The sequence below is a fragment of the Pleuronectes platessa genome, chromosome 2 (assembly GCF_947347685.1).
Source record: "Pleuronectes platessa chromosome 2, fPlePla1.1, whole genome shotgun sequence".
Taxonomy (NCBI): domain Eukaryota; kingdom Metazoa; phylum Chordata; class Actinopteri; order Pleuronectiformes; family Pleuronectidae; genus Pleuronectes; species Pleuronectes platessa.
In genome coordinates this window covers 21,703,803-21,722,457 of record NC_070627.1, presented here as the reverse complement: position 1 = coordinate 21,722,457, position 18,655 = coordinate 21,703,803, and the positions used below count along the sequence as shown (strand labels likewise).

Genomic DNA, 18,655 nt, shown 5'->3' with positions numbered 1-18,655 from the left:
TGCATCTCTGTGCAGTTCAGTTTTTTTTTTAACAGTGGCCTATTAAATGCCCAATATCAAAACTAGGCCCCGCAGAGCTGTCAGCCGCGCGGCGAGCACAGGCCGAGTATCTCGCATGGACGGCGGATTAGTTTCTGTCTGTTGCTCAGGGTGAAATGTGTAATCTCGTATCTGAGAAGTGGGAGGGAGAGGGGGCGGAGGGAGGAGGGAGGAGGGGATTCTCGCCATTAATGTTTAACCTTTTAAAAATGGATTTGCAAGTGTGACGAGATAAGGGGCCGAATGTGATCTCGAAAAACGTCTCCTTCCCGTGACAAGAAAACGGGGAGAATGCAACGGGAAGACGATGGCAGGGTTCACTGTGAAATTAAACACACTGTGCTTAAGATGTCACCTTTCATCTCATTTCCAATGTTGTTGTACAAAGTATTAACATTGTGTGTACACAGCATATGTTCTGTGATAAACTGATTCGGTAAAACAATGCAGCGTGCAGCTTTTCCCATTAAAATCTAACACATTCAAAAGCTGCTGGACACCATAAGTGGTTGTGCTAAAAAATAATGAAAACAAGCTGGCTTCTGTGGCGTTACCAAACACTGTCAAAGCTGACAAATTAATTTTATTTTAAATCTGGTTAGGAATCATAGCAATGGTTTGAAGACCAGCAGGAGCTCTATGATGATCAGTGAATCACATGCAGTGGTACAAAAACGCTGGCTTTATTTTATCTTTTTTTATTACTAACATCAAATGCATCAGCTCATGGGGCCATGTCGAAACATGCTTTGAAATAAATGCAAGTGTCACTGCTGACATGTTGATGTGTAGCCAAATGTTGAATATATTCAACATGATATCTGACTGGTTTTTGGTCTGCATCCACTGGACAAAAGAAATTCAAATTCTGACCTGAGGAATCTAAACCTCTGAACCAATTACCATGCAAATTCATCCAATAGTTTTTGAGAAATCTCGGCAAAAGCAGAAATGTCAAGCCCGTGGTGGTAAAAGACGAAATGTCAGGGGATCGTCAAAGTCGGGACTAATAACAGAAGGTGTAGTAGCAGCACTTGAAAAATTACACCACACAAAATTCCCCATTCACTTAGCCTTCAGTTGAAAAACAGATGGATAGGTGCTTCTGACTTGGCACAAGGATTACCGGTGGAAATTGACGTTTCAGTGACTGAGACACTGAAGAGACAGGGAAGTCCTCATTTAATGGCCGCGTCCAAAACGGAAACTAACTCAAAAAACTGCAAAACAAATTAAAGATTTAACTTTGCCAAGAATGTGAAAACGATAGTCTGATTAATAAGGCACGGATTCTTTCAATAGAGGTAACTATCAGGTGGAGTCCAGCATATTTGATGTGGACCAAATTAAAAAGAGACTGTAACAGTGACTCCATTGAGCCGAGTGTGAAACAGGAGGCCACCAAAATGGGACTTTGAGTGCACAAGGTGTAAGGGAGAGGATATTTATAGATGGAAATATAAAATCAAGCCATATGTACAAATACAAAATGACAAGATAACTCCTTATAACAATAAAGGTTGGCAGTGGAGATATTTTCCACCATGATGAAGGGGCTACTGACTTTTTTGCAGCTCTTAATATGGACTTTTCATTATAATTGAATTAATCAAATACTCATACTCCATTAAGAATGACTGGAAGATATGCATTAATCTGTTTTATAGACAAAGTTTGACATCTGCGACTATCTCCCTTCAGAGTCAAATGAGACACACACAATGATGAAATGCATTGTGATTCTATTCAAATTCATAATAGGAAAAAGCTAAAAACTATTTTTGGAGATGTCATATTGTCTTATTGCATAAAACAGTTTTTGAAGTCATATGTCTGACATCTTTAGTAAAATGAGTCTGAAGCAGAGTTACGTGGATGAAAACAACTGACATGCTAGCCAAAGCTCAGGGTAAGAGACGTGTTTGAGGAAGAGGACGACGAGGAGGATGAAGAATGCGACAGGAACCAGCTGCAGCATCACCTCAAGCCATTAGGTAGAGACTGACCTGGTCCATCACTGTTACAGGGTCGATAAAACCTTTATTTCTCACCATCTGAAGTAGATAGAGACCTGGAATAAAATCCTTTATGGTTTAATTTGCTGTTTGTCTGAGGCTGAGATATAAAGGTTTCAGTAATTGTCAGGTTTTCAGAAAATCTCAAGGGTTTTACCAGCTCTTAAGTTTCAGGCCCTAAGGGTTTAATTGGCCTTATTCTTCTTAGGCTTTGGCTGGAGAAATATCTGGATTAAATAAACAGCATTTATAGAATTGCTACTGACCAACGGTGTGCATACTTTTTTTTCAAGGCATCATGTACAGAATCATACTGCTGAATCTGTGAGGGTCATCACTTTTGCAACGAATAACACAGACATGCAACAGTTCCCACATTTAACTCTACAGGGTCTGGATTTGCATTTGTATCTGCACCACTCATAAATATCAATCCCCCAGACATGTCAGATTTGTTCCATCAAGATCAATTAATTATTCTCTTAGAAATCTTGAAAGATTTTGAGGAAACCAAAAACATGCTCTCCCTCTTGCGAGGTTAAAAAAAATGTTTTCCTGGATCTGCCCTCCGATCTGGATCCGCACCAAAATTCAATGGGTTCTTCTCTGACACATTCCTCATCCTTCCACCAAGTACCAACTCACAGACAGATCTTCTGTGGTTTGGATATTCATGTTGAGTTTCTTGACAACAATAGAAGACTATGGCGCAGAAACAACTGTTTCAACTTGTGGCCATTTTATGGTTGATTCAGTCTCCTTAACAGGTTTTGCAAATGAAAGTTAAACAATTGATAAAACAACACTAGTGTTGTTAAGTTTGGAAAGACAGACCACATGCAAACACTGTGAGCTCTGAGACAGTCGGGATAACGAACCAGCACACCAGCCAACACACCAGCGAGGCTTCACAGGAGAAGAGGGTTAGGTTTTTAAACAGGTTAAAGTTTCCACTGCCTCCTCGTGAAGAACCAATAACAGCCTCTCTTAGCAGCTCCTGGCCCACCATTACAGCATCTCTCTAATCAAATGGATACCATCTGTCTGGCCGGGCTTCAGCAACAGCAGCGCAGCAAGCTGGTTGGCTGGCTCCGGCGGCCACATCCTATCTTGTTCTTTTTTGCATACACACAAGCTCATTCTCTTTTCTCCTCTCTTTTTCTGGCAAACACACAAACAGGTGGACCCCGCCAGACATGCAAGCGTACGGCGGAAAACGATGCAAGGCGGCAACTAGCAGCTCGTCTGGAATGAGACGTACCAGTTAAACGATGATCGATGGTGGGGCAGTCAATGGACAGGGGCACAGGAGATTGATCGGCCAAATTCTCTCACTGTTCAAACATGTCGCCGCCTCTTCCAACTGGCAGCAGGGTTTGAACAGGCTCCACAAGTACACAGAAAACATGGTTTTAACTGTCTTGTCTTTCATTCAGACACAAAGTACAGGCACAGGCTTTATTCCTAAGAGATTAGAAAATATTTTGAAGTTGTGCTCTTGGTTCATAAATGTTTTACACAATTTACATAGTACTCTAAATATGTTCAATACTATCCATGCTGAACCTACAACTTATGCATTTCTTATTGATTTGTATTCTTTGCACAGTGTGAGAGTCACAATCCTATTTTAAGACAGCATAATCCCCTCTGGCTCATGAAGAGGGATATGAGGCGGCTTTATCGCTGCAGTCTCATATGTAATTCACATATATTACGAGTGCCCTCGCAAAGGGAGCCGAGATGTGTACGCCTTCCTCATCCAATTCACCTCTGGATGAGATGGGGTTTTCACAAGAGCCTGTATAAGACCTTAAGAGGGGCTCGTATTTACCTTCCAATATCACCGACGCTGCTAACATTAGCACACGGCACCCCTGGCAAGAAAGAAAAGCGATCCCCTCGGCTCCAGCTCCGGATAACATCTGTCAGCCACGGCCGCGGGGCTCACATCTCCTCGGGCTGCAGACAATCTCCCCTCAGTGACTCCACACTGAAGTGGTACTCAGGTTAATTCCAGGTTTCGTCATCCCATTCAGACGGTGGCAGGTGAAAGATTCATCACACAAACTGCTTTGGTTTGGAGAGGATGATTCTCAGCGTGGAGGAACACTGACACCATCAATTATCTCGCTGAAAAGCTTAGTGAGAGTCTGGGATGTTTTGTTCCGATTCATGAAGTGATATAAAAAGTGACAAATCATGAAACAGGGTTGAAGTTGAAATGTTAAACTTTTTAAACACAAGTCTATGGGCCACTTAAAGGAGCAACTTATGATTATTTTCATCATTAAATAAACTTTCTTCCTGAATAATCAGTTCATCGTTTTGTCAAAAGGTTCTACAGATGTGTGTTCTGCTTTTTTCAGTCTTACCGACCACTCAAAGCGTTTCACAGTACAAGTCACATGCATGTTCATGCAGCTCGACAACATCTTCTGCTTGTGCAATCACACACCGTTCAGCACACTGCCATCAGGGGCAATCTGAGGTTCAATATATTGCCCTAGGACAAAATGCAGATTTGTGGAGCCAGGGATCAAACTACAGATCTTCTAGTTAGTGGACGGTCCGCTCTACCTCCCAGATAAATCAGGAAGTCACTTTAGATATCAACATAAAGTGAACAGTAGATAGACCAACACGGGACTAGACCAGGTTCTCTTCATTAATCTAGGATCTCAATCACAAAATTCTTCCATTCAAGAAGAACAGTGTAAAGCATTTGGCTTAAAATGTTAGCATTTTTATATTGATAATAACAATAGTTGCTGATTGATATTCTGTAGGTCAGAAAATCAATCAATTACTAACTATAATTAGTGTTTTATGCACTCTAACCATTCCAAGTCCAAAATCAATATTTTTCAGGTTTTACTCAGACTAAACCATTTAAGTGCTTAATGAGCATTTAATGACTCCAAGTTAAAATAAGACTGAATCCAACTCCATTAATCACAGCCAAATAACATAAAAAAACATACCAACACAAAGTCAAACAGGATACACACTAATTGGATCCTGTCCTGGTCCAGGGAGTCGGGAGAAACCGGGTCAAAACTATACACTGACTGTTGACATCATTTCTAATTGTAGTGCACTGAGTCTCTCTTGGTCTATAACCATCCAACATGCTGCCATAAACTTCCCTTTATGTTTATTTGAGGGCAGAGCCCCAGTTCATTCCAACCCTGATTTGACATTGTAAAGTTTGTCTCGCAAAGCAACTTCGGACAAAGTAAATAAAGATAATGCCACTGTAGCTTGCACTTTAAAATTAAATAGATATTTTTTTCCGTGACAGCAAAATAGCATCAATAAACCATTAAACTAAATGACCCTGCTATTCTGCACTTAGAAAGAATGAATGTCTAACTGGAAACTGTGTGACACATCAAGGGGAGGTTCAAGGCTGAAAATGGGACATCACTAGTAAACCTCAGGTTGTGCTTAAGTAGAAATGATACCACTCCTATTTATTCTCACCCCAAGACCCAATGTTGTATTACACAAACAGCTGCATATACAAGCTGCAAACTTCTATTCACACCCAACCAAACCTGAGAGAAAATTTGTCAAACAGACATTCGGCTTCTGTGCCTAAACCCGACCAGAGCTCAATGCACGGACAGTGTATATCAGATCCAACGTGACTGAACTGACCTGAACCCAAGTGCAATTTCAAAATATTTCTCTTAACCCGATGGACCTAGGTCGGGTGGCCACAAAGGTAATCACAGTTGTGGTACACATTATTTCTTACCTGCCATTGTTTTATCTAGGACATTTAAGTGTAACTGGTTGGAGTCCTGTTGTGAACTCTGAGAGGAAGGCACTGTTTATTAAACAAAGACAGGCAAAGAATAGAACTCCTGCTTTCAAGAGAAGTTGTAGCCTGTTTATCACCGGCAGCCCAGTGGGACTAGAGCACGTAACCAACCAGGAAAAGAGGGTTTTGCAGACACAACAAAAATAGCTCTCTAAGATTTGCTGAGGTGATGTCACAAGGTCAGAGCCGAGGGGAGCCTGTCAGACACAGATGTTGTTCAAGTCACACTGATACTTCTAGTCTCTAATGAGCTTCTTCTGGCATGTCCCTCCTCTTCACCTCTCCTCTTCAATGGCTTAAGCCTTCACCCCTCTACCCTCCAGCGTACACCACCAACTGCATCACACCTGTGGAACAAATAGTCACAGCTCTTTGAATATGTGGCCCCTTCAGCCTGCCCCCCCCCCCCCCCCCCCCACTGCAGCTGTGGGAGACGTTTCCCATTTGCAGATGAGCCAGGAGAAAAATATATATATACTATGCTATCTGCTCGCCTGTCTGCCCTCTCATGTGAATCATCCAAAATTGTAATAACATCACTACAGCAACATGTTGGTGCACAGAGACCCGGCCTGGCGTGTCTCCGCTGACAGCGTGCACACAAATTCCTTCACAGTCCGACAAGCTCAGAGAATGTGCAGCCAGCTCTGAGTGTCATGCTAACAGCATGTGTGCACATCCACCCTGCGATCCCAGAGCAGATAAAGGTGTGAAAGCAAGCACTGCATAAGTGACTGAGATAGCGAATTAAACTAATGCTGATGACTGAGGCTGCGACAGAGACAGCGTCATCTCTTTCTCTCTTCACCTCGGAAAAACATTCAGCAAAAAAAAAACATTTCGAAAAACAGGGTAGAATGCTAAACAGGCGCTGCTCACTCCACTGGATGTTTCACAAAACTCTTCTGTATTTTATTCATGCTTGAATCAAAGTCTCACGCTCTGATTGTGCCTAAGAGAAGAGGGGGAGCTCTGTGGAGATGGGAGCACAGCGCAATGCGAGGCTTGCACTCAGCAACACAGGGGGAGAGGTGGAATGTAATACTAAAAGCTAATATACAGTAAGTGAGCCAGAGGTACTTCTTCTCTCTTCAGCGAAACATCACACTGTTACTCGGCTTCTTTGCATCTGCTGAGAGCGAAACTAAAGCCCTTGATCCTGACAATGGAAGAGCACACTGACTCAGCTCTAAGCACACTTTTCATTACCAGCTTAAACCAAGTCACACACATACAGGAACCCAGGCTGTCAATAGAGAAAACAAAACAAAACACTGAATTGCTTTTGAGAAACAAAGAAATAAAGTAGCATTTAACTTCTATAAGGACATCTTTTTTGCAGCTTGAAACATGCAGCAAAATTTATTTTTAGATTTTAAATATATATCTTGTATACTGATATCCCTTCTTTTCAATTTACTCTGATACGGACAGTCGGCATTAACCTGCACACTTTGCCTCAGGGCTGACTGCTACGCCTGGGCCACACTGGACCCATGAGCACTGCGGGTGTAGATTGGAGTCGCTTTTCATTTTGGTGCTAGTTTCATGAGGTTAAAGCAGCAGCCACATTGCTCAGGCCCTCGTGGAGAGAGTCTGGGTTTTTGCGTATCTCACTGCGTGTCACACAAAACATACATTTTGCAACACCTCCTGTGTGCCTGCTCTGCAGAACACGCAGAAGACATGTTCCAAGTGTCAACAAAACACGCACAGAAGATGCAGCAGATCAGCGACGCCTCCGTCACCTGCCGCACCCAGTGCAGTCCGGGCGTTGCTGACAAATACTTCTTTGTGGATGTGAGGGATGAAACCATTTTGCATCGTGACCGGGTCTCAAACTCCCGCATGAGTTAAAGCTCAGCTGCAGCATTGTAAAAAACTGATCTTTTTGTTTGTCTTTCACGAAGGCGCTGCGGCTCACAGGCCTTGATGTGGATTCAACTCCACGAGGACAGAGAAAGAAAAAAAAAACATTAATATAAAAGATGAGGTGAGGGATCCAGTTATACATCAGTACAGTTCCAGCACTTTTTTATTCAGATTCCATGCGTGCCTTGCAGTTTGTACCTCGGAGAGCACTAAAAATCCACAAGGACGGCAGGAAAGCTGTTGCGATCAAACACGGCATGTGGAAAGGTATTCAGCTCTATCAGCTCAGTTCCAATAGCACTCCTTTTTTGTACACAGGTCTGCCATCCCCATATTTCCCTTTGACACCTTCAGGGAAAAAGGCTGAACAAGTTGCTTAGAGCCGGCATTAATCCTCATTTGAACTCAACTCACAAAACTTACAGAAGGAAGGTCAAAAAGGTCTTTTGTCGGAAAAGCGTGTCTCATACCACTTAAAACCTCGGGGAAGTGAGAGGAGGAGGAGGAGAAAATCCTACATAGCCTGCCAGGCTGACTAGTAATATTTTTTTACGAATACTCACAGCCAACTTTTTTCAGGTTCCCAAGATAATTGAAGTTAAACATGTCTTTTTTTGGCAATGCCACAGAGGAAACCCTTGAGTAGTCTATGAACAGAACTTGGATTAAAACCCAGGCAGATGAGTATGGCGGCTTAAAGGCAGACAAGGCGTCTGCGGAAAGACAAAGACAAAGAGCTCACAACTGAGGAGGGAGATGGTTTATGTGAGAGAAAGCTCCAGTGGGCCATTAGGCTGCAGACGGACACATGCAGGTGCCACCTCATCCTTCATTCTCTTCCTCTCCCGGCCAACAGGCACAGAGCACGAAGGTATGAGGGCATTGAGCCATGTTCAGTGAACCTGACATTTGCTAGAGATACTGTGGCAAATGAAGATACATTGCAGGTCCAGTGGATACTAATTGTCCTCCTACATTTTCAAGAGTCTGTCACCATCCTCACCGTGTACAGTACAAGTGACTGGCACATTCAATACAAAAGTGGAAAATCCACAACATGCTGGCTGATCCAGATTAAAATAAGATGTCCTGTCTATTTATTCAGGGATTTGGCGGTGTCCACTTTATGTGTCATATTCTGCAGGGCAATGATGAACAGTTAACTGTGACATCTCGACCCGACTTCCATTATTACAGCGTCTGCTGTCAGATAAGGATACGATAAGACAATACAGTGCTGCCTCGGCAGAGCAGCCATATAGATTCATCCAGACACATCAGACAAGACAAATAGTCCTCAGCTAATGCTGACAGAGCACCCTGGGTGGAAAACTTAGACAGACTTTCAATCATACCTTTGACAAGTGCGGACATATTTAAGCAAGAGGATTTTTGTTTCCATAATTCCAAACCCCATAATCCATTTTTGGCCCCTGTCAGGGCTCGAATGAATGATTTACTGGGCCAAGCAGAAAAAGGAAGTCACCTTGGCAACAAATTGAATACATGCATCTCAAATTCACGTTATTAGGAGTGTGAAAACAAAACTGAAACACAAAGATGAAGAGCTTTTCACACATTTTGTGAATGCATGGGAGGGAGGTTTACAGAGATCACATTGCAGGAGAAAAAACTAAATAAATTTCACTACAATATACGCTAACATATCATATAAATTGTTAAGGTTCATAGGCCGAAATTGTAGACAAACAGATTTATATTGCCATCCACTAGGTTATCTTTTAAAATTGAACAATACTGCAGAGTTTGCAAAAAATTATCTTTTATCACTAAGAGCATCATGTGATAAATTGCACACATATGATTATATTTAACATAGCCACTTTAGAGCAGAATTAGATTATTTTCCTTCAATCAATTAATACCAGTTAAAAAAAAAAAGAACAATTCAAACCTGAGGAAAGTCTGAAATTCCCGAATTAACACTTTTAATTAGTTTTCTCACACATGTCAGAAGTGAAGCTAGAGAGAGATGGAAATAGGAGCAAGAAGATTATACTTGCTCCTGGCACACTGAAAGCACCAGCTACATGGCAAAAACAATGAAGCCCAACGTGTTTCTTTGGATTCTGTCTGTGCAAACTGAATAGAAGCTAAAAAGCCTTTTTCTGAAAAAACGCTTTACATATCTCACTAAAATATCTTTAAAAAGCGATTGCAAAAAAACAAATAAAAAAAAACCGGCAAGCTTTGGAAAGTAAATTAGCAGTATGATTACAACAACGTAATTTGACCGCCACTGGGTAAATGAGTTCTCTGCAAACAAAAAACTCAATGAGTAACATTTGTCCCCCGCAGTGGTTTTAAATGATGCCACGCGGTAGCTCCGCTGCATCACAATTATCTGGCAGTGTCTCTCCGCTCCATTAACATAAGCGAGCTGTTTCACTTCAGTCAATGCAGCTAAAGGGCTGGAGGGGCCATGATGTGACAGAGGAGCTGCATAAGATAGTGTTTGATTAAAGATGATAATGATCTATGCTACAGTAACTTGCTCTTGCTCTATTTATCCGTCCATTGGCTTCACATATTGCTTAAGGGTCACAGTGGGGCTGGAGCCAATCCCAGGAGGCGAGGGTTACGGCTTGGACTGGTTACCAGTTTATCTAAGGGCCCACATAAAGAGAAAAACCATTCATTCAAACCTACTGGCAATTTAGAGAACCCATTCAATCTAACATGCATGCCTTTGGACTGAAGAAGTCGGAACATCCATGGTAAACCTGCGAGGCACAGGGAGAACATGCAGAAAGAACAGAAATGGCTGCAAATAGAAGACAATTTAAACTCGATGAGAATAGGCTGACTCCAAGGTACTGCTAGACAGTTGGGTTGTTTGGACACTCTTTGCATTGTGTGACTGGTTTGTCTATTTTCATACACTTCAATTTATTGAAAATAATTGGGGAAATGGGCCACCTGTTGTAAATAGCACCCGCACACTCTGCCAGGCATAATTATCTGAGATCAGACTAAAATAGCATCTAATCTGCTGCCATCCAACCTCACTCAAGGAGGCAGAAGCTGAACTGCCTCATCCACTTGGAGGCCCGTGATGAGAAAGACCGCTGAGTAAACAAATACTAATGACAAGGTAACAGCGCCACAGGTGAAACTGAATCGGTTTGCCAAGACACAATATGAAACTGTGAGAAAAACCGAGGTAATTTCTAACTGGGGGACTCACTTATAGCTGTCAAACATTCTGCTCAAAGAAATTCCTAATTGGCTGTTTACTAAACCCCGGCCCTAACCGCAGCTTAGCAACGGTAACTAATCGGGACAATAAAGCTTTGTCGATGGACATTTTAAAAGGAGCTTCAATCTGTAGGATCTATAGAGTTTGGACAATGGCGTCTTGCCTGAATGGAGTGAAAAGTGGTTGTTTACTGGAACATAAGCTGCAAATGTTAGCTCGCTAACAAGCGTACTAACCACATTGGTTCAAGGGCAAGAGTGTGTGTGTAGTACAAACAATAAAAAAAGATAGATGACACCTCTCATAAAAATGAACCCAAAATATCTCAGAAACGGGCGCTGCCATCTTGCTCTAGATACATATTTCGGGTCTGTGCAGAACTTATCGTGGAGTGGAACCATCAAGGTCCCGCCAATAACTGTCCATGACCAATCTCGTGTGAGTCTGAGATGTCAAAATGATTTCTTTCCCTGGCTTCACTTTAGAGGAGCTGACATATTGTTCGTCTTTATATGCAGTCTTGGGTCTGTAGCTAATTGTTAATATTAGGGTTAAAGGCAGTTTTCCAGTACAGGACTGGAACAATTGCATATTTGGAGCTTTAGCATTAACATTAGCTCAGGTAAACTAGCTATAGCTTATAAAATTATCTGTCTATTGTTTTTATTTGAGGCGACAAAAGTCAATATAGTCATAGAAATAAAAAGGTCTGCTTTGATTGACTTCTGTCTGAATTCCCTTGTTTTTAAATAATTGCTAAACTTCCGGTGGTACGTGGTACATCTCTCTCTCTCTCTCTCTCTCTCTCTCTCTCTCTCTCTCTCTCTCTCTCTCTCTCTCTCTCTCTCTCTATCACTGTACACTGTTAATGTGCCGTGAGAGAACTGTGAGCTGGGCAGGTATAGCCCTGGTAACTAAGGTGGCGGGGTTTAGTGAACAGTCAATTAAATAGAAACATATGAAGCGAACGGTGAATGGAGAAAGAATATATAACCTCTGGTCTAGTTACTCAGTGGAGCTCACCTCTAAGTGAATATCTGATTATGTGTGGAGGGAAAAAGTCAAGGAACGGTACACACGCCATAGAAACTGCCAATTCAACCTCCAGTCCGCCCTCCCCTCTCGCTGGCCATAAAACGCAATGTAATAGGATTCCTAAGCTTTTCCAGTGACTGCTTCCACTATCACACAGACATTTAAGTGCACTAATCCATGACAAATTGTCTCATCTGATCCATGACAAATCGTCTGAGAGGCCGATAGAGACGAGGAGATGGAGGCAGGGAGGATTGGGGGGTGGACGGGGGGCAGAGGATGGAGGGCTGAGGGAAGAGGCCAGGCGCAAAGAGAGTGCTGCTCGGCACCTGAATGATCAGGCAGTTATTGCCTAGTTTTATAGAAAGGTTGCTTTCATTACCTCGAAGGACATGCTGTGTGGTAGAGGGAGCGAGATCACACAGCACTGATGAGCTCTCTCGACTGAGCCCACAGTTTTCAAAGCAATTATAATCCCATGTGGAGGTAGATTATAGGATTTCAGCTCCTCTGTTGGCAAAAGGCCGGGTTTGTATTTCGTGTTTACAAAATGAGTGTTTCTAATTAAATTCGTGTCATATATAATTTATGATTTTCATCAGCCTACAATCTAGATTTCGCGAAGGTGGATTAATGATACACATAAAAGTCAAACAACGACATGGAAATGAAAAAAAACTCAAAGTGAGTGCACGTAGGATATTGTCTGCTGCTAGATTTCCACATGAGCCATTGCTGCCAGCCAAATCAAACAATTCCTTTTCATCCACTTTACAAAAATATGATTACGACGTAATCCATTCAAGTGACTGTAATTTAATTGAATATTCTTTCACCATCAATTCTCACACTAATTAGTCCCCACAGTTTAATGGGGATGTAAATTAAGCTGAATTAGCGGGAAAACAAAACGACAGAGAGCCTTTATGGACAGCTGTCCGTGTGGATACCATGGATGGATCTGCCACTCATACTGCAAGAGCTTAGACGTCCACAGAAGCAAGGAAGTAAGATTATAGCTTTGAAGATGACTGTGTAAAAAAAAGGGCATGTTCACTTCTGTGTTTCTGCCATGAACACTGAGCTATTGAAATGAGAAGTCTTAGAAGTGTTGAAATGAGTTCCAAGTTGGAACAGTGTCTGCATTCAGTTTGTGAACCAGTGGCTGGCATTAACATGCGTCCTGGGTGATCCGATCACATGTGGTCCCCACGTATGTGAGTTCGGGCCTGGCATTACAATGCGTCTCCACATGGGTCTTGATGAAAATCAACACAAACATCCTTTTCATTTGCAAAGACCAAATTTGATGGTGCCTTTACTGGCTGGAAAATACATTCTGCTTGCATCGCCTGCTGGAGATCAAACTAACACGGGCTGAGTCTATTCCTTGGTTTGATCTGTGCAAACGAATTTGTCAGATGTTTGCAAGATGTTTGCCGCACTCATAATATATCTAAATTTACAAATTTTCAGACGTCATGGATGAATGTCATAATTTGAGACCCAAAAGAATGAGTGCTTCCTCTTACGCAAATGAGTTGAGTAGCTGGTTCTTTGATGTGGCCCATGATGCTTTCTAATACACACTGCCAAGAGAGTTTGGTCAAGTGCAGCCACCTCCAAGAAAATGGCCTGTGTGAAAGTATCTCACTGCGTCTTTAATGCATCCATTCCAGAATCCAACAGTCCCAGTGAGGTTTATTTCTTAATATAACCAAACACTACCAGAAAAATCATCACTCTTCTGCAGCTGTCCTCTCCTCTGCATTGTACAGAAAGAGTCAGACAAAAAATCAATTGATACTTTGTGAATGTATGGATTCCAGTCTTCCACCCTCCACAAATATACCAACTAGGCGGCCATCCTGAATTAGGTTCAAGGTTTTGTCCAAATGTCCTCTTCACCACGACAGTTCTTTGACATGTTTTGAACTCTTAAAAATCCTTATGTGTATCAAGTGCATCCTTGTATGTGATCACGCAGCTGCTCTTGTTTGACCAGCTTGGCTAATCCAAGTAATTACATGTTTTCTTCTACCTCAAAGAGCTTCCTCCACTGAGGGAGCTTCATGGACGATGAACAATGAGCTCATTAAAAAAACTCCCAATCATTTGTGATCATCCCTTTCTAATCAAAGGACAAAAAACATGAACACTATACATGAACCACTGCGTCAGTTATCAGCCTGTTCCGCTGTTCAACATCCATTTTTCATGGACATGCTAAATCAGCATTTCAGCCTTAAATGGCAGATCTAGGATGTTTCTAAATCAGTGGCTATAAAGGGCCCACCATTTACACAGAGGGGCCAATTATATGTCCAAAATCCATGCACTACTCCTGATTCAGGCACTGATCATTGAATATATGGGGAAAATCGCTGCTTGACCCGGCACATTGTGCACTTCAAAAGAGATGAGACAAGGAATATTCGTAACACATCATATTTATTATAGTTTTTTTGTAGGTAACTTTTTTTTAATAGAAGGACAGGGTCACTTCACTCAATGAGACCTCAGCTGGAGCCAGTTGCCCCCCTGGCCGAGCCGCTGTGTCCGCCCCTGTGATATTCTTTCTAATTGCCATCTTTGTCATCATCAGATGTAAACAGTGTGTAGCAGGCGAGTAGAGTGGGTTTTACAGCCGCACCTGGTACAGGAATCCTGCTGTTCTGTTAGGTGTGAGACTCGTAAACTGCCCCGTCATAGTCATAATAAAACAAAGCAAGTGTTGTTATGTTCCCACGGCCCCTCTGGGTATTGGTACGATATGAACACGACTGCTGTGTACATACTTCAACTGAACAAGAGTCAATTTATAGTGGAACAAGGGGTAACTTATTGATAATACTGTAATACAGTCAGTAGACATCACATTAGGGAGCACTTTCATTTTCACGATAGAAGACACCACATCAACTGTAACTACTGCCAGCGACGCACTGACAGTGTGAATTGGTGGCACTTTTACTGACTTGTGATGGAGTCCAGCACCGTGCACTGTCAGGAGCGGCCTGGTTTATGCGGCAGCGGTCTTGGCAGCGAGCGCTTGTGTCGGCTGCGTTGGCAGGTAGGGCGAGCGCAGAGCCGGGGTTTGTGTGTGTGTCCTGTCACATTCAGCTCATCTGTCATCGTAGTGGATTATTTCTTGAGATACCAGAATTGGCTGCCCGGAATCAGGCCGCCATCAATCTTCAGCAGCACGAGCACGATGCAGAGGAGACTGTGTGAAGCAGGGACTCATGGGAAACGGAGCGGTGCCGCTTCCTGAAGCAGGTGACGAAGCAGTCAGGCAACTCATTACTCAATCTCCGCCTCGGTGGTGACTATACCGATTTGTCATAAAAACGTTTAAAAAAAAAAGACACAGAAATGCGATCTTGAAACTTTAATCTCCGCAGTCACCATTTTTTTTTTGTCAGCTCAGTGTTACAGGAGGCAGATGAGCTGATTTCTCAACCATAGTTAGATGCTTGAACAGGCTGCAGGATTACATCTGTACTTAAATCAACATGACCTTCACTTCCCCTCCTCAGAAACCCACACAGCCCCTTGTCTGTGTATCTTTCTCGATGCGGAATGGTTTGTAAGTTTTTGTTCCACTCACACTCTCACACAGTCGGCTGGGCTGCGTGCCAAGATCCACACAAATTTATCTCAGGGCAAAACACAGACCCAGTATTCCACTTAAACACTTGGACTCACGAGTGTCCAGAACACGATACAGAGGCTGCGCATAGCCACAATAAAAGGCCCGGTGAGATAGCCCATCTTGTTATCAACATATTGAATAAATAACTCAGCAAATGTATTCGTATAAAATGAAGCACAAAAGATTGATATCACTAAGAACCCATTCTACATCTTAATTGACAGTGTGGCAGACAGTACATCAGACACGTTTTCATCATCTCATAGAAACACAGAGACTTTATTTGATTACAGTAAACAGCAGAAGCGTGAAAAGCGATGGATTCTTAAAGGCGAGACATCTCCATTATGACACGTCCTACATATCCATATCTATTTATATCTGAGGGCTCTGGCCTCAATGCAACCGGAGAGCTCCTCAAATTATAAAATCAATTCTAATTCAAATATTCATCATACCATCTCAATTCTGAGAGAGCAGTTCTGGTTAAATCGGTTACCGCCACTCCGCGGATGAGTGAGATTGATGTCGGCTTAATCCTCTTCAAAAAACATGATATACAGTAAATTGTACAGTCGCTGAACAGGAAGTTAGAAGATAGGAGAAATGTTTTCTTTATGGGGGCACCCGCTTGTAAAATATCATAACATGTCCCCGGCATTTGATAGTCAGCACCAATTACGGCTGTAATACATCAGAGATTGTTTGAAGTTTTCCAGGGAGGACTTGTGCCAAAGTAGCACTATTACAGACTCACTGTGGATACTGGCATATTAGATCACATCCCTCTCTCTTTTATAATCTCTTGGCGTTGCTAAATCAGTCCAACAATCACATCAAAAATCAATTTTTGTGTTTATCATCCACCTCTGCAACATGAGTTTGCATCCTCTCAGACCTGACGAGTTCTGGACACAGCTCCCATGTCCCCGGAGGACCCATGAAAATGCCACGCCATAATGGCCCCGGTGAGTAAATGGTTTGTGAACGTCCCAGCATGTAAACGTCCGCTCCCCTCGCGGTGTTGTATGCAGTACGCGTGAGAGTCTGACTGGATAACCTTCAAGAGGACTCTCAGTCATAGCCATCTTTTGCCTGGATGACTCTTCTGGATCTCCACTTGTGGTTGGAAGAGGGAGGGGGGTTTATTTCCCCCCCTTCATCCCCTTTGGGAACACTGCATTATTCAAAAGACACTTACTGAGCCTTGCACTTCCTTGTACATCTTTGGCACCAAGCTCGACTTGCCAACCACTCAAAAAAAGAAAGGAAGAAGACAAAAAGACACAAAAAAAACAAGAGAAAAACCGGGAGATAGCCTTTAAAAATTCATTCAGAGCTCTCCGTCGCTCATCCCTCACCGTCCTGTTCCAATTAATGGGACCGGGAAGCTTTGAAAACTTTCTATCATAGTTGGGATTTTCATGTTTCAGCTGTTACCAAGCGAAAGTAAGCCAACACGCTACCTAAGGATACCAGTGTTTAACACAAGCAGCAACAATTCTATGCTGGGGTTTTTTTCACTTCCTGCAGTGCTTCAATTACTGTCTTTTAGCTCGGCAACGCAACACAGACAATGAGAGGCAGGCAGACGATAGCATCAATGTTTAACAGCCGCTTGGCTTCCGGAGAGAGCCCCACTCTGCGCGAGGGTTCAGCATGGGAGTCACACTCATTGTTAGAAGCTTAAAGAAAGCCTTTGCTTTTCTCAAAAAAACCTCTGCCTTCCCTGTTACACTCCCACATACACCATAAGCAATGCTGGTAAGCTTTTCCATAATCAGAGAATTAGAGCCGCCTCAGCGTATACCCTCCCCTTATGCCCCTACAGTGCAGAAGGCGTCAGGCTTAATTGCAAAACGTTTCCAGTGCAAAAGAGGGAAACATAATTGTCATTTCCATCTAAGCCACAGTGATCAAAGCTCCCTTGGTTACCAGCACAGTAATGGGGTTCCTTTGCCTTCAGCTTTTCCTCCTCATAACAGTCTGTCTGTGAGATTCAGGGTGCAGCAGTCAAGAATTCCTCACCGTGCACAGGAAATAATATCCCCGCCTCCTAGCTCACATAGTTCGAAGATACTTTTTGTCTAACAGGACTTCCGAGTTCAGATTTAGATGCAAGCATCCCGCCCAGCAAAGTAGCAAGGTCTCACAGTTCAACCATCTCACGACCATTACTACTGCTAAGTGTACAGAGATAGACAGATAGAAGTGTGACTAAACGTGTGTGTGTAACATGCAATCGGAAGCACAATTAATTATCTTCCCCCTCTGCTTATCTTGTATGAGTGCGAGCATGGTGAATCATCACGTTACAGTACAGCGCTGGGTCACCGTTATTCAGACCGTGCAGCAGCAGTCTCTCTACAGAGCTGCAGACGTGAGAACCTCTCCTGTGAAGCTGAAATCTGTCAGAGAGACGCACATACCCAGGGTGAGGATTTCTGTGCGCCCGGGCCGGGCCACGTGGTGCTGCTGGATGGTCTGGTAGAGTGTGGCGTGGCACAGCAACAGGAAGCCGAGGCTAATCCACATGACCAACAACCAGGACATGGTATGGCCGATTCTGCAGGACGACACACAGAGTTTTATTACAGCCTGGGTCCATACATCATTACAACACACGCCTAAAGACAGGAACAAGCACTGTATACTGACACGTCTTCACAAATCCTTTGGTATCAGATGATAAAGTTACATTCGCATTAGCATTATTTTTATAATAAAATAAGGAATGAAAAGTAAAACAACTAAACTAAAGCTTAAATGAGAAAAAAACCTGCAAACAGAAAACACAAATGAAGATTCAATTTAGTTCATAAATCCATTTTTCTGTCTCGTACAATCCGACTGGAGTCTCAAAGGACTTCCACCATACTGAAATAACAGATTAGCTGCAGAAGAAGGAAAACAACATACCGCGATCTCTTTGTCAGACTAATAATTTCATAATGAACCGTATAATAATTTAATGAAAGCAACAATGACAT

The 18,655-nt window shown here is 42.7% G+C and overlaps 1 protein-coding gene across 3 annotated transcripts in view; it reads right to left on the bottom strand.

Moving 5' to 3' along the window:
* Positions 1 to 18,224, bottom strand: part of LOC128457940 (chemokine-like protein TAFA-1) — a 108,340-nt gene extending 90,116 nt beyond the window's left edge. The window contains exons 1-2 of one of the 3 annotated variants that reach the window (XM_053442505.1): positions 18,132 to 18,218; positions 18,054 to 18,066 (exon numbers count right to left, since the gene is read on the bottom strand). In XM_053442505.1, coding sequence (XP_053298480.1) covers positions 18,054 to 18,066; positions 18,132 to 18,218 — 100 coding nt within the window. Of the gene's footprint in view, positions 1 to 18,053; positions 18,067 to 18,094 lie in introns of all 3 variants that reach the window. The other 2 variants (XM_053442512.1, XM_053442498.1) reach the window with 2 other exon arrangements.
* Between the last annotated feature and the right edge of the window lie 431 nt (positions 18,225 to 18,655).